The sequence below is a fragment of the Monodon monoceros genome, unplaced genomic scaffold, assembly GCF_005190385.1.
Source record: "Monodon monoceros isolate NGI ecotype Baffin Bay Population unplaced genomic scaffold, NGI_Narwhal_1 Super_Scaffold_6, whole genome shotgun sequence".
NCBI lineage: Eukaryota > Metazoa > Chordata > Mammalia > Artiodactyla > Monodontidae > Monodon > Monodon monoceros.
In genome coordinates, this window is record NW_021703783.1 from 1,519,526 (window position 1) to 1,534,362 (window position 14,837).

At 47.2% G+C, this 14,837-nt stretch overlaps 1 protein-coding gene across 2 annotated transcripts in view; it reads right to left on the reverse strand.

Annotated features, from left to right (window-relative positions):
- Window positions 1-380: 380 nt before the first annotated feature.
- The window catches only part of ADIPOR2 (adiponectin receptor 2), a 52,934-nt gene continuing 38,477 nt past the window's right edge, over window positions 381-14,837 (reverse strand). Inside the window, exons 4-8 of one of the 2 annotated variants that reach the window (XM_029204123.1) lie at window positions 12,148-12,319; window positions 8,957-9,143; window positions 8,595-8,782; window positions 5,483-5,676; window positions 381-3,086 (exon numbers count right to left, since the gene is read on the reverse strand). In XM_029204123.1, coding sequence (XP_029059956.1) covers window positions 2,958-3,086; window positions 5,483-5,676; window positions 8,595-8,782; window positions 8,957-9,143; window positions 12,148-12,319 — 870 coding nt within the window. In that variant the 3' untranslated portion in view covers window positions 381-2,957. The remainder of the gene's footprint in view (window positions 3,087-5,482; window positions 5,677-8,594; window positions 8,783-8,956; window positions 9,144-12,147; window positions 12,320-14,837) is intronic. The other variant, XM_029204122.1, reaches the window with a different exon arrangement.

Here is a 14,837-nt window from a genome sequence, read left to right on the forward strand (position 1 = left end):
AAAATACACAAATTACAAGGCTATCTAAAATTGCGAGAATTTTCAACTTGCGCAAACCCTCAACGTTATATGTGGAAGTGACAGTATACAATATAACTTTCAAACAATTGGTAGCCCAACTGAGTACACACACCCCCTAAATGTCCTCAGATACTCTATTCAGTATAGAAACTACCCCTAGTGGCCAAAGAATTCTATTAATAATTCCACAAGATCTTAACTTGTTGAAAAGTTAGTCCACGGAGAGCTTTTTCAGAATGGTCTTCAGCACTCAGACTGGGACATTTCCGAAAATTTAAGCTTCAGTGACTAAGTTCAGGCTTCAAGTAAGAAGTACCAAAAGGAAAGTTGAGGCAGTAAAAACAACAAAGTTCATATTCCATTTGGTTCTTTTTATTAGAAGGTGAGCAATACAGCAAGTAGGGAAATCCCATGGTGAATGGAACCATCACATAAATGCCTTTCTGGAATCCCAACCCTCTACGATCCCCAAAATTGTGCTTTGTGGCTTCAGCAACTTATAAACGGTAAAGGGGAAAATACTGAAAAGGCCACTATTTAATGGTGAAAGGATGAAGCTGTTAGCGGTCCTAACCAGCCTAGGACCCAAAAAGAAAATTAAAATCTGCACAGAGCAAGCAAGCCTCTGCCTGCTGAGAGTAAGGCACCCAGGCGCCAACCTGTGAGAGTTCTCAGCGAGCTGAGACGTGCGCGAACGGCGGGGTAGGAGCTGCAGACACACCCGCGGAGGGGCGTACACGCCGCCATGCTCCCCAGAGCGAGCAGTGGCTGCTACTGGAGGAGGTCTTGAGTGGTGCTCGCTTCATTTTCCTAAGGGTCTGTGCTATGTTGAGCCAGATTCCGCTCCTCCTTTGCAGTGTGGGGCGACCGGGCCCTGGACTGCCGCTTCTGTTGGTGGCGTCACAGGTCTGTGCAGACACACGCCCTGTCCCCCGAGGTGCGTGACCGAAGAGCAAGTGTGGCTTCTGACATGTGCTGCTGCTTCATGAAGCGAAGTGTGCTTCCTCCCAGGTGGGCCCGTGCTGCTGGGCTGGGCTTCCCCATGGGAGTGACACCGCTCATCCTTCTGCCGGCACGGCACCAGCTCCCCCACTGAGTCTTTCGCTGAGCCCACCCGGCACCCAGGGCAGTGACCTCACTCAGAATCAAAACTCTCGTAAGTTCTTCTCAAGTTCTTCAATGGATTCTTTCTTCCTGGCTCCCAGCTTTTGCTGGAGATTGGAAGGGGCGAGAAAGTATAACCAAGGAAAAACCCCATACTGAATAAATAGGAGACCCTTCCCATGCTCCCAAACACCCCCTGGAGGCTGCCGACCCCCACGCTCAGGGACTCGATGTTCACTGCTAGTCCCCGCCACCCCGAGGATGTAGTTTAACCGCCTGGAATCTTGGCTGAGAGTAAGAAACTGGACTCAAGGGTTATTCTGATGGCCCTCCCATGAGCCCAGGTCAGGATTCCGTGAGCCAGACCCTCCCCTACTGCCTTCTGACACCCTAACAGGGCACCTCTGGGACATGAGCAGCCTTTTTCACTTCGAGCAGCTCTTCAAAGACTTAACAGCTTCCAGGATCTGGCCAGACCCCATGGCAATAACATAGCATTTCCTTGTAAGACTCGCCACCACACTAGCCCTGAAAAGTGGGGTCCTGGGGTGCTGGCCACTCAGGCACTGGCGGGGCAGTGGGCTCTGCTTTAGGGGCATGCCGCTGGCTTTCCTGTTCGTGGAGAGGTGATGCACCTGCCACCCAGGGTCACCAGGACAGCACCACAGGCAAACGCTCTCTCACCCACGTAAATGTGTCAGGGGCACCTGGAATCCCTCTGTGGCTGGCTCCATGCCAGGAACTATGATGCCAGGAAAGGTCGATTTTTATTCCCGGGGGGAGGAAGGGTAGTTTCATGGAGGAAAACGTACAGGGTGGTCCAGAGCTCCACAGCAAAGACACGGAACACTCTCACCCGCGCCCCATCCCTGGCAGCCAGCCAAGTCGCCACCAAGTTGAAGAGGACGCCAGGAAGGACTGCGATGGGCCCCTGTGCCAACAGTGCCCCCCCCACCGCCCCTCTGCCAGCCTAAGTGACTTTCCCAAGTAGGTGGCTCTCTCTAATGACACAGTCACTAGAGCCTTGATCTAACACATCCTGTTAGCCTCTCACGCGCTGTTTCCACTGAGAAAACGCACACTGCTCCCGTCCACCTTGGGGCTCCCGAGGGCTCTCAGGTGCGAGAGCGGCCATGCGACTGCCGGGCTGGGCCGTAGGCTCTGCCCCACCAGGGCCCAAGGTATGCCAGCCTTCAGAAGGCACCCTGGTGCACAAGGCATTATACATTCTGGGGCTGTCACCTGATCATCCTGCCGTCGCTTGTGCAAAATTGAAACAGTGTGTGGTACTTGCATGTTTTGTTCTATACAAAAATCGTCCCTCCCTCCCCTACCCCTATGTTTTAAACATTTATATAAATTTTTATTTAAACAGTAAGTTAGAAATCTTATTTACATTAATTTCTTTGTTCTCCCAAAAGCACACCCCACCCCTTATAGGATATAAATGTTCACCGAAACTGGTTTGCGTTACTGTTTTCAGGAGAGAGGAGGGAGAAGAATGAGCCTCCAGCTAAACTGTCCCGACATCTACAAAGAAGCAGGACACGGATCAGAAGCCAGCTTGCCCAGGTCTCACAGTGCCCTCACTCAGCAGACCCAAGAACAAGGCAGGGTTTGGGTCGTCTCTCCTCTTCTCCACCTCTGAGGTGGGATTTATTTTTGTTTTCTCTTCCCAGTTGCAGACCACCTGGAGCCCTGGGGCATCACAAAGCCCACGAGGCTGCCAGGGTTTGGGGCTCCTCTGGTACTGGCGTCGCCGGCCAGTGAGGGGGGCCTGCAGGCACCGCAGGCCCTGGTTAAGGGTCACAGTCCCCGGCCACCGGCAGGTATCACAGTGCATCTTCTTCACTGCAGCCTCCGCCGATCATGAAGCGGAACTCCTGGAGGTTCGAGACACCGTGGAAGTGAACGAAAGCGCCGGCCACCACGAAGATGTGGAAGAGCTGATGGGAGTGAAACTGGAGCAGGGCGGGGTGTGGGGGGAGAGACACACATTGTTAAACGTTGGCAGAAGGTCCTGAAGATCACTTACGCTGAGCAGGGGGCGGGAGTGGATGCCACAGCTCAGATTCCAGGCATCCACAGACCTCGGAGCATGCGGCAGGCATATCACATTCTGCTGAATTGAAGGCCAGCTGTCCCCACAGAAATCAAGCTGCAGCCCTAAGCTCGAGACATGAACACATGCGTGCCTGACACTGGGGACTTGGCGGACTCGGGGCAGGTGCTGCCAACAGGCCACAAAGCCCTGAGGACCCCGTGATGCCGAGCAGCAGGTGACGGTCAGACACAGGGGTGTTTCCCTCACTGCTGTCATGGACTAGGACATCACTTAAATGCTGCTCTCCTAGGAAACAAAGGGACTTCCAGGATGGGGTAGAGGGTCAAAATACCTGGTGGCTAGAGTTTCCTTCAGCTCTAAGACGCCAGAATTACATGAAGATACGACATCAAAAGACTAGTAGAGGGGGACTTCCCTGCTGGCGCAGTGGTTAAGAATCCACCTGCCAATGCAGGGGACACGGGTTTGAGTCCTGGTCCGGGAAGATCCCACATGCCGCAGAGCAACTAAGCCCACGCGCCACAGCTACTGAAGCCCGCGCACCACAACTACTGAAGCCCACGCACCACAACTACTGAAGCCCGCACGCCTAGAGCCTGTGCTCCACAACAAGGGAAGCCACTGCAATGAGAAGCCCGCGCACTGCAACGCAGAGCAGCCTCCCCGCTCGCTGCAACTAGACAAAGCCCGCGCACGGCAACGAAGACCCAACACAGCCAAAAATAAATAAAATAAATAAATATATTTTTTTAAAAAGACTAGGAAAGGGACTTCACTGGTGGCGCAGTGGTTAAGAATCTACCTGCCAATGCAGGGGACACGGGTTTGAGCCCTGGTCCGGGAAGATCCCACATGCCGCGGAGGAACTAAGCCCATGCGCCACAACTACTGAGCCCGCGCACCTAGAGCCCATGCTCTGCAACAAGAGAAGCCACTGTAATGAGAAGCCCGTGCACTGCAACGAAGAGTAGCCCCCGCTCGCCGCAACTAGAGAAAGCCCGCGCGCAGCAACAAAGACCCAACACAGCCAAAGATAAGTAAATAAATGTATTTATTTATTATTATTATTATTATTATTTTAAAAGGACTAGGAAAGCAGGGCCTTCTACTTCCTTCTCAAGTCAGAAGCTGGTCTACAAGCATGTGATGGTTCTGATTTAACTTGTTCTGTTGAATGCTAGTTCATATCAAAGGGGGTTATTGCTCAGTGTACCAAGTATCACTTCAAAACTTACACTATTCTCTCATTATAGTCTCAACATGAAAAATGGCAAAACTAATTATCAAGGGAAAGACACTGATTTTAGAAGTGTAAACTAGAGGGATCCACAAGCCACTTCCGAAGAAATACTTCCTAGGAAGCCAAAGGGGATTCATTTTCCAAAAAGGCGGGGAGGGGTGTGAAAATTTCCCCATATCAATGTCAAAACCATGATGAGGCAATCTCAGAAAGATAAATTTGATCCTCTGGAGTTCCAAAGATGACCTAAGTTAGCATCTTCCTGTATGTGAATAGCTAGGCTTTGAGGACACAGAGGACCAGCTCAGTTTGTGACCATCAGTAGCTGCATGGGGAGCAGAATCCCGGAAGGTCAGACCGACGTCAGGCAGCACCGCACTGTTGACACGCCTCAGGCCACCTTCAGTTACAAAAGTGTCTGTCTATTGGCCCCTTGTATTTTCTGCCCCCTCTCTCCTCCTTTCTTACCATTAACCACATCTAGTTGTCCTACCTCCTCTTCCAGCCAAACACGTGTATCAGTCCCTCATTACAAATCACTGAATTTTGGTATCAAAAAGGACCTTGGTAAAAACCTGGTCTGTCACCCTCATCTCATACACGAGGAAACCAGACGAAGAAGGACTGGAAGACCTGCCACACAGTGTAGGACACAGGAGCACAGACTGAAATTCCACTCCTGCCACCTAATAGGCAGGGGTGCTGGATAAGGAGTTACCTAATCTCCCGAACCCTCATTTCCCAAGCTGTCGAGTGAAGGCACTGATAGCAGCTGTTACACTTTACGGGGCCAGTGTATCTAATGAGGCCGTCCCTGTAAAGTGCTCCCTCAGCTCTGTGCCAGGCACCACCGCCATGTCAGTTACCAATAAACACTAGTCAGTACGGTACTTACTGTCCAGAGAGACACAAATCATGAGGGAGACTGAGGGCTAGGATACACATATCTGGATTCTGAGTCTGAACCTTCCTCAATTATTCCACTTCCCCGTCTGCCAATAACCCACTAACAGATAGACGGATAGACACTGACCACCCCTGACCATACTCACCCAGATGTCACACTTGCCGGGAAAGAAGCGCTCGGGGATGCGGGCAGCGTACAGGGCTGCTCCCGTGATATACAGGCTGGCCATCAGCATCAACCAGCCGATCTGCCCTATGGTGGCGGCCTTCAGGAAGCCCTCTGAGATGACATAATGCAAGGTGGGAATGACGCCACTCAGGCCAAGGCCCAAGAACACTCCTGGGAATCGTAAGAACACGGTGAAAACGAGGAAGGAGCACTTTGGCACGGTACCAGTGATTCTGTAAACTGAATATTTCACAGCAGGATGCAACAACATCAGCTTTTTGGTCAAAAGGAAAATGAAGGTTCTTCAAACTCTGTGATTCTGACATGCAAGACAGCACATCTAAGTTCTAAAAAGGAGATCTATTTACAAATGCAAAGAGCCTCCTGTTGAGAAAGGCTTAGCTTAACAAGTCAGCAGTCTTCAAGGGGTCTGGAATTACGCTGCTGAGTGTTTTAGAAACAGACAGCTCTAGGGGTTTGCTCAAAGCACCCCTAAATGCTGCTTCTTTAAAGACACAGATTCACAGATACTTTAAAGACACAGTACAGAGCAGTTTTACATACTTCATCTTCCCTTTGAGGCACCAGACATTCCTGGGGGGAGAGTAGGGTGGAAAGGACAGAGGTGGGGATGAGGAAGGGAGAGGGCCCCAGAGCACCGGTCAGATACAGTGTGTCAGCAAGGCTCCACCACAGCCGACTGCCCTCAAAACCCTCTACAGCAGTGTTTTTCAAACTTCTGGATATGACCTAGGTTATGAGACAAACTGAGTCTGGATAAGCCTTTTTTTTTTTAATGAACTAGACTAAAATAAAAAATATAAAAAAAAAATCAGACTGTGTCAAGTGGAGGGTTAAGTGCCATTTTGTCCAAGTTTTATTATTTTATATATATATATATATATATATATATATATATATATATAAAATAAGACATGTTTAGGGTTGTAACAGAAAATGTCACGATCCAAAAAAGTTTAAAGGTAACGCGGATCTAAAACCACTGTGAAGGGTGTGGGTCAACAAAGCACCACAGGGACGTCCCTCAGCAGCCAGGAGCTGCTCCCACGTTCTGACACACAGGTAAGAATGACCTTTGCCAAACAAACCACCATCTGGTAATAAGCTTTCTCAAAAACAAGGTGCCTATTACTTGCTTTGGATGTTACAAGCAAGCACCCACCGATGTGCACCAATACCTGTGCACCAATGCCGAGTGCACACTCGTAGATGACACGGGCATCCCCTAGGGTGGAGCAAGGGCAGTTCTGACTCACTATTTCCTACCCCACCCCCCCCGAAACCATCGTGCTCCTATCTCTTCACTGCGTTTCTCCTCCACGTGCTAAGCGGAGGCTGCTCGTGGTCGTGCCCATCATTCCCAAAGCCAAAGGCTCAGGAATGTGGTCCCTCTGATGTGCACAGACCGCAGGCCATGCAGCTCCACTCAGCCGAAGCGTTCCCATCTCTCGTGCTCCGGGCTGAACACCACAGCTGAGCACCGCTGGGGAAACCAAGTTCTCTGCGAGTTCATGATCAGCCTCTCTACTCAAAACGTTGTCTTCTTGTCCAATACCTGTTCCCCCCAAGATTGAGGCATATCACAGGAAAGGGGGGGACTGAAACCCAGCAGGACCTGGTGGGGCCCTCCCAGGCACAAAAGCCCTTCCGTGTCCATTTCTTATTTGCAGGAAAAAGGTTTCAGCCTCCTAGGCCTTTCCTGAGTTCCAAGGGCAGATTCCAACAGTTACTAATTAGAGGAGTGAGGGAATGCAGAAGCAAAGGCGGAGCAGTCAAGAACAACAGTGCAGGAAAGGGGCACACGGTCCGGTTCCTCCTCAAGGGACCCAACCTGATGCATGTCTCAGAGCTCTTCTATAGGAACTGGGGCCCACCCGGCGGAGGATGGTGACTTCAGGCTGAGCACAAGCGTGGGGACCCCAGACTGGCTGCAACCAGAAGGCCAACGACTGAGGTTTCTGGAACACCACCCGGTTACCCCCCCATCAATCAATCAGAGGGAGGTCACACACCATGCAGACCTCCCCCAAATTTTGCCTATAAAAACTGTTCCCCCCAAACCATCAGGGAGTTCAAGTTTTCTGAGCACTAGCTGCCCCGGACTCCTCGTCTGGCGCCTTACAATATAAATGCTGCACTGTCCTCCCACAAGCCGGTGTCAGCAGACTGGCACGGCAAGCAGACCCAGGTCTGGTTCAGTAACACTTGCAGCCAACCCTGACCACTGCTCACGTGCTCAAAGAAATCCTCAAAAGGGAAGAGGACAGAGTTACAACAGTGCTCATTAACACGAAGCTAATTCTAACTTCTAACCTTCTAGGTAACTGCAGATAAACTGTGGCTTAAACTTTGATACAAAACGGTTTAAAACAAAAAGGTTGAAAGGAAAAGTATTCCTTCTAATACTTCCTGTTCATTCTCAGGAGGTACTGGGTTTGACACTGGGTGGGAAGAAAATTGAAGACACAGCCCTGGCTCCGAGGGGTCAGTCACCAGTCTAGGCCCTCACACAGGAAGTACTCACACAGGAAGGGGCTTTTGGCTTTCCACTGATCTCCAACTGAACAGGCATTATCCTAAATACAAAAAGCCTCTTTATCTCTACATCAGAAAAGATGTGTGGTTTAGAACACAATCAGTTGGGAGTGAAGACTTTTTTTTTTACACATTTTAAAATGAAAATACATAGGAAAAAAATTTTTTTTAATAAAATGAAAATACATAACAAAACAAAAAATGACAACAAAAAAAAGAACTAATCACTATAAAAAGTACACCTTGAGCTGAGAAAGAGGAATCATTATTTTACAAAGGTTACGGAGCCACAGCCATAAGGACAGCGTATGGGCCTAAACTCATGTACACTGTATTGCCCCAAATACGTCAATAGCTCAGCACCCCCTCCACTCTGACACCCCTACTACATTACGAGGCCCTCGAGAACAGGAACTGTGATTTCTCCATCTTTGCACCACAAGTACCTCACGTAACGTTTGGGCAACGGTGACCCTTTAACGAAGCCTGGCAAATAGATGCGGGTCCAGCGTGGGCCCTCGGCGAGCTCTTACCTGCTCTCACCCCCCGGTACTGTGGGGTAGCGAACATGTCCCACTGGGAGACGATGATGGCTGCGATGCCCAGCACACAGATGACAATCAAGTAGATGAAGCACGGTTGTGGGTTACAGTAGAAAGAATAATAAAGCCAAGGGACAAAGCTTCCCATAATCAGAAGAGCAATACCAGAGTAATCCAGTCTAGGACAGAAAAAAAAAAAAAATCCATTTAATGTTAAAAATTACTGCCTGCTACAGGTTCCAATCAAAGTTCCCAGCGGATGGTATCAAGGGTTCTGCCACCTCTGCTGGAAGTTCTCCCCTAGCCCATGGACTCTACATCACTGATCAAATATGGACTTTGGAGATACTTACTTAGAGAAGACACGGGAGACCCCTTCTGAGTGGCAGTAGACTGTATGGAAGAGCCACGAAAAAGAAAGGCAGAGAATGGCCCCCAAGAAGAATAATCCAAAGACCACCTTCTCTTGCACGGGGGCCACAAAGGAGATGTTTGGACGAAACATATAAAAGATCCCCAGGCACAGGAAGAATACACAACCTAGGAAAGAGTACGGGAAGAGAGAAAGGATTATCCTTTTGAAGATACACTGAAGTGCTATATACTGATTATGTTTTCAATCCTGACACCCAAATCGAAAGTTCCATGAGAACATTCCAAATTTTTCCAAATAACTGAACCTTATCCAAAATGTTGGTCTACTCCAAATACTGTTGGTATCATATGCTCCTCAGTTTCACAAACTCAGTATACAGAATAACTTACTACTAATCCAAAAAAGAAAATAGACAATGCCTGCTACTTCTCAAAAAACTAGAAGAGAGTGGCATGGACTTATACTACCAAGTGTAAAATAGATAGCTAGTGGGAAGCAGCCACATAGCACAGGGAGATCAGCTCGGTGCTTTGTGACCACCTACAGGGGTGGGATAGGGAGGGTGGGACGCAGATGCAAGAGGGAAGAGATATGGGGACATATGTATACGTATAGCTGATTCACTGTTATAAAGCAGAAACTAACACACCATTGTAAAGCAATTATACACCAATAAAGATGTTTTAAAAAAAAAGATTAAACTAAAAAAGTAGAAAAACCCACTTCTACCTCTAGATCCCATGTGAAACTTCATTTATAAAGTTTTTGGCATTTATGTTGTAGCCCAGGTTTCAAAGGCCCATTCTGCATTTTCCTTTGCAGTGAATGCTGATACCTCCAAACTCTGCTAGGAAATACAGCTTTTCTCCACCAATAGCTATCAAGGAACCTTATGCTTCTCTGGTCCTCACCCGTTGGCCCAACAGACTGGGGAGTTAAGGACAGTGAAATGCCCATTTGGGCCATTTCATAAGCAGTTTTTAAACTGTTCTTCACAGTGAGATACCATGTTCTTATTGCCTAGGGAAAGGCCACTTAACACAAGACTGGCACAGAAATTAAGAAGTTAAACAGTTACTAAGTGATTCTGTTTGATCCATTTAATAAAGCATTTACCCTCGAGTAGAAGTCAGCAACAAACTTGACTGTCTATTCTGCTCTCACTGCACTAGCAGTCTGGAACTTGCAGTCACAGTGGAAATCAAATGCGGGGTAAGAAATGCACATCAAATCGGGTCAAGCCAGACTATTCAGTATATTCACAAGGTTGTGTGATCATCGCCACCATTTAATTCTAGAACATTTTCATTACCCCAAAAAGAAGTCCTGTACCTGTTCAGCCATCTCCCATTCCCCACTAGACAACCCTAGGCAACCACTAACTTACTTTCTGTCTCTATGGATTTCCCCATTCTGGGTATTTCATGTATATGGATCATACCATACTTGGCCTTTGTGTCCGGCTCCTTCCACTTCGCATGCTTTCAAGGCCCACCCGTGCTGTAGTACGTTACCGAGCAGTCCACCCCTTCTATGGCCATTATGTGGATTATACCGCATTTTACTCACCCGTCAGCTGATACATGGGCTGTTTCCACTTTCAGCGTTATTATGAATAATGCTAAGAACACTCATGCACACATTTCTGTGTGAACATGTTTTCAATTCTCTTGGATATATACCTAGAATTAAAATTGCCAGTAACTCTGTTTAACTTTCTGAGGAACTGCCAAAGTATTTTCTGTGGGCTGCACCATTTTACCTTCCACCAGCAATGCACGTGAGTTCTAGCCTTTCCACATCCTGGCAAGGACTTGTTATTTTCCATTTTCGTGACAGCAGCCATTCTAGTGATAGTGAGGTGGTAGCTCACTGCGCCTCCCTCAAACGACTCAGGATGCTGAGCACCTTTTCGTGTGTTCACTGGCCACTTGTATGTCTATTCCGATGCTTTCCCCATTTTAAAAACTGAGTTGTCTTTTTATTGTTTAGTTGTAAGAATTCTTCACTAGACCCTTACCAGATATATGATTTGCAAATATTCTCCCCCATTCTGTGGGTTACCTTTTTACTTTCTTGATAATGTCCTTTGACATACAGAAGTTTTTATTTTTTTAATTTTCTGGTCACGCTGCACAGCATGTGGGATCTTAGTTCCCCAACCAGGGATCGAACCCATGGCCCCTGCATTGGAACTGTGGAGTCTTAACCACTGTACCGCCAGGGAAGTCCCAGAAGTTTAAAAATTTTTTTTAATATTTTATTTATTTGGCTGCATCAGGTCTTAGTTACAGCATGCGGGCTTCCCTCTAGTTGTGGCGTGTGGGCTCAGTAGTTGCAGCATGCAGGCTTAGTTGCCCCACAGCATGTGGGATTTTAGTTCCCCGATCAGGGATTGAACCTGTGTCCCCTGCATTGGAAGGCGGATTCTTAACCACTGGACCACCAGCGAAGTCCCAAGTTTTTAATTTCGATCAAGTCCAATTTATTTTTTCTTTGGTTGCTTATGCTTTAGGTGTCAATTCTAAGAAACTGTCACTTAATCCAAGGTCATAAATATTTACATCTATGTTCTCTCCTAATGGGTTCATAGTTTTAGCTCTTATGTTTAGGTCTTTGATCCATCTTAATTTTTCTATATGGTGTGAATTAGGAGTCCAACTTCATTCTTTTGCATAATAGTTACTCAGTTTTTCCCAACATCATTTGTTGAAAAGACTGTTCTCTCCTCCACTGCATTCTTTCTTTAACGTGCAATCATGATGGAAAGAAATATCATAGATCACATTCTGCTTCAAGACAAACTGAAACTGAATTGTGAATATTCTAAGTAATGACTTTCAAAAATCAGCTTATTTCTATTAAATAACTACCTTCCTCTCCATGCTCATTAAAACATTATAACCCATTCTGTACAGTGCCTTTTCCTTTGCCTGGTTTAAGGACATGTCTGAAAATCTAGTAGAGAGAAATACAACCTAGCTATAATAAAACCATCGTGTCAACGAGGACTACCACAGAGACAACCACTGAGAAACATCATCATTAGAAATCCAGAAAACAAAAACGGCAAATCCAAAATACATTTTTTAAGTTCCGTCCTTACCCTCAATTACACTGGTGGGGGGAGAAACAGAATGATCACATTGTATCACTGCTGTTACATACCTAAGAGATGTGTCCAGATGTTGCCTGTCTCAGTGTGTATTCTGAAAATGCTCTTAAAACAGGCCCGGAAAGAAGGCATCGGGGGCCGGTGTCCATGCAAGAGGAAGTCGTTATCCTTGAGCCAGTCGGGTAGCACATCATGAGGGATCACTCGCCACCGACCTTCCCAGACCTGGAAGAACATTAGCAAATACGTCGGAGTTTAATGTCTACTGAGCAATACTGACAGCTATCTCTTACCACACTGGCTGATAATGAGAAAAAATACCTTATCTTTAGAAAGACAAATAACATTCAAAGGTATAATGTCCTATATTCTGAGGTTTTAAAAACTTGACTGAGGAAAAACATTTTTTAAAGGCAGGGGATGGGGGGGCGGGGACAGGACTTTTCTTAGGAAAAGGGAAGAGCAAATGAAATGAAGTTATAGAAAATACCCAAAAAGAGTGCTTTCAAGCTCTGTTTCAATCTGACTAAAGGTAGAGTGAGGGGGCTGAAGTTCCACCCATACAGATACCCCCACCCCTCCTTCATCCTCCACCACAGACTTTACCTCTGAAAAATCCCTGTCGTGTTAAATAAGACCATTTTTATACTTAATATCCCTGTTGGTGAAAGAAGAACCTAGAATCACACTTATGTACCTTCTGCTAAAGTCTCTCCCTCTCCCTTACTCTTTCTCTTCCCATCACAGCAAATACGGCAAGTGGAGAAGAGCACAGGAGTCAGAAAACCTTGGATCTCTGCCATTAACCAGTTGAATGAGCTTTAATTAATGACAAAATCCTCAAGCCTCAGTGTCTGCATTTATAAAACAAGGACACGAGTGCTTCGATCACTTGGTGAGGAAGCTGTGAGGATCACAGGAAATGACCCAAAGCACTTCATAAATGAGGCGGCAAACCCCAGCATCCCCGCCAAAGGTGATGCGCAGTCCTGCCTGTCCCCGCAGGCTGCCACCTGAGAGCTGATGACCAACGCTGCGGAGCCGGCAAAGGGGCTCAGCCCTCCTGCCCTCCAGGTCCCCCCTTTCCTCGCCGTCAGGCCCCCATCAGACTCTAAAGGAAAGGGATCAGGAGTGTGGAAGCCCCTCCGAAAAAGTGTGTGTCTTCACTCTGCTCCTAATCATGTCTCTCAGCCCAGTGAGCTCACACCACAAAATCACTTAAGCCTAAAATCTAACCTGCTTCTGCGGAGCCAAAAAGATGCAAGGAAGGATGCAGTAGCATGCCTACCTGTGGCTTCCACTCTGACATCGACGCCCCTGTGGCCAGCAGCACGGCTGAACCCCACATCTGCCAGCTACCATGCTCACCCTTTCCCTCCACAAGAGTCTGCTGTCCTCTGCTCCCCCTAATCCTTCCTTAGGGGCGCTTTCAGAGAACTGATCCTCTGTGGAACTCCAAAGGGAGTGGGCACAAACAACTGAAGAATAGCAGTGACACTCTTCACTCTCAAACTTACTCTCCCTTCTGTCCCTACCCTCCCCACTGGCCCTTTCACCTTCCAACTCAAAACCTGAGGCCTGGGCTACTCTGGCCATTCCCTGCTTGCTCCTAACATACAACAAAATAAAATAATTTGTTACAAGATGCTGCTACTCTGTTTTATTTTGGGAGAATTTTATTTTCTAAGATAGAAATCAATCCTCACCTCCCTCAAGGCAGTTCACAACATGGAAACAGCTCTGCTGTGATGATATGAAAAGTGCTCCTGTGTCATCCACCACACAGCCAAAATAGTCCAAAAGAATGCCGAGTTTCTTACATGCTTACACTGTCAGTGCGACTTTCCCCATTGTTTCTAAACAAACATTCTGGTGTCTGAAGACTGGACCAAGGAGCTGTGCTTTCATAATTATACTGTATTAGTGTCATTTTCCGACACTGCACCCACATGGCTCAACTTGCAGTGTAGCCAAACGCCAACCCAAACAGGTATTCTCTTTCCCCTCCTGGGGAAGAATAAGGTCACAGCTTAGTCAAAGACACATCTACTTATAAGCTTGACAAGGACAATGCCTAAATCAAACATCTTAGCAATGGTCCACTAGGTTTGTATTAGACCATATAATGCACAAAACTTAATTTACAGAAGTGACCCACAGAACACCTCCTATCCCACATGGGCCTGACGATGCTCGTAAACAGCAACTACTGAAGGCTGGGAAAGAGACACCAAGATCAAACGTGGATGCTCTGTAAGCCTAAATGGTTTTGTTCCCTATCCCTACAAGAAAAGCTTTCCCAAAAGGGAAAGTACCTGGACCAGCAAGGTGACAGGACACTTCATTTTAAACTGTCTACTTGCTTCCAATCCAAGAAAGAACCCTGTGTCATTAGGTTTATCAAGGACGGCCTGGTGCTGGGCCACAGTGTGTGGTGTGGGGCGACCCAGGAAGCCTCTCCCTCTGGTCACAGACACACTGCTAGCGGGTGATAAGGGGCTGGTAATAATCACTACTTTTCCTTCAGTAAATTATAGTCTGTAGCAAAAAAGTGCCCATTTATTCACCCATCAGCTCTTAAACTGGAAAGTTTTATCTGCTTTATTCTCTACTCTTGGTTCAGAAGGGAGAACAAAAAGACAGTCAAGTTAGCTACAGGACCCCACGGATCCATTAATATAAAAGTCCCTAATGGCCGGACACTGAATATTGAACTTTGAGATTTAACACCAAACTTGCTTTT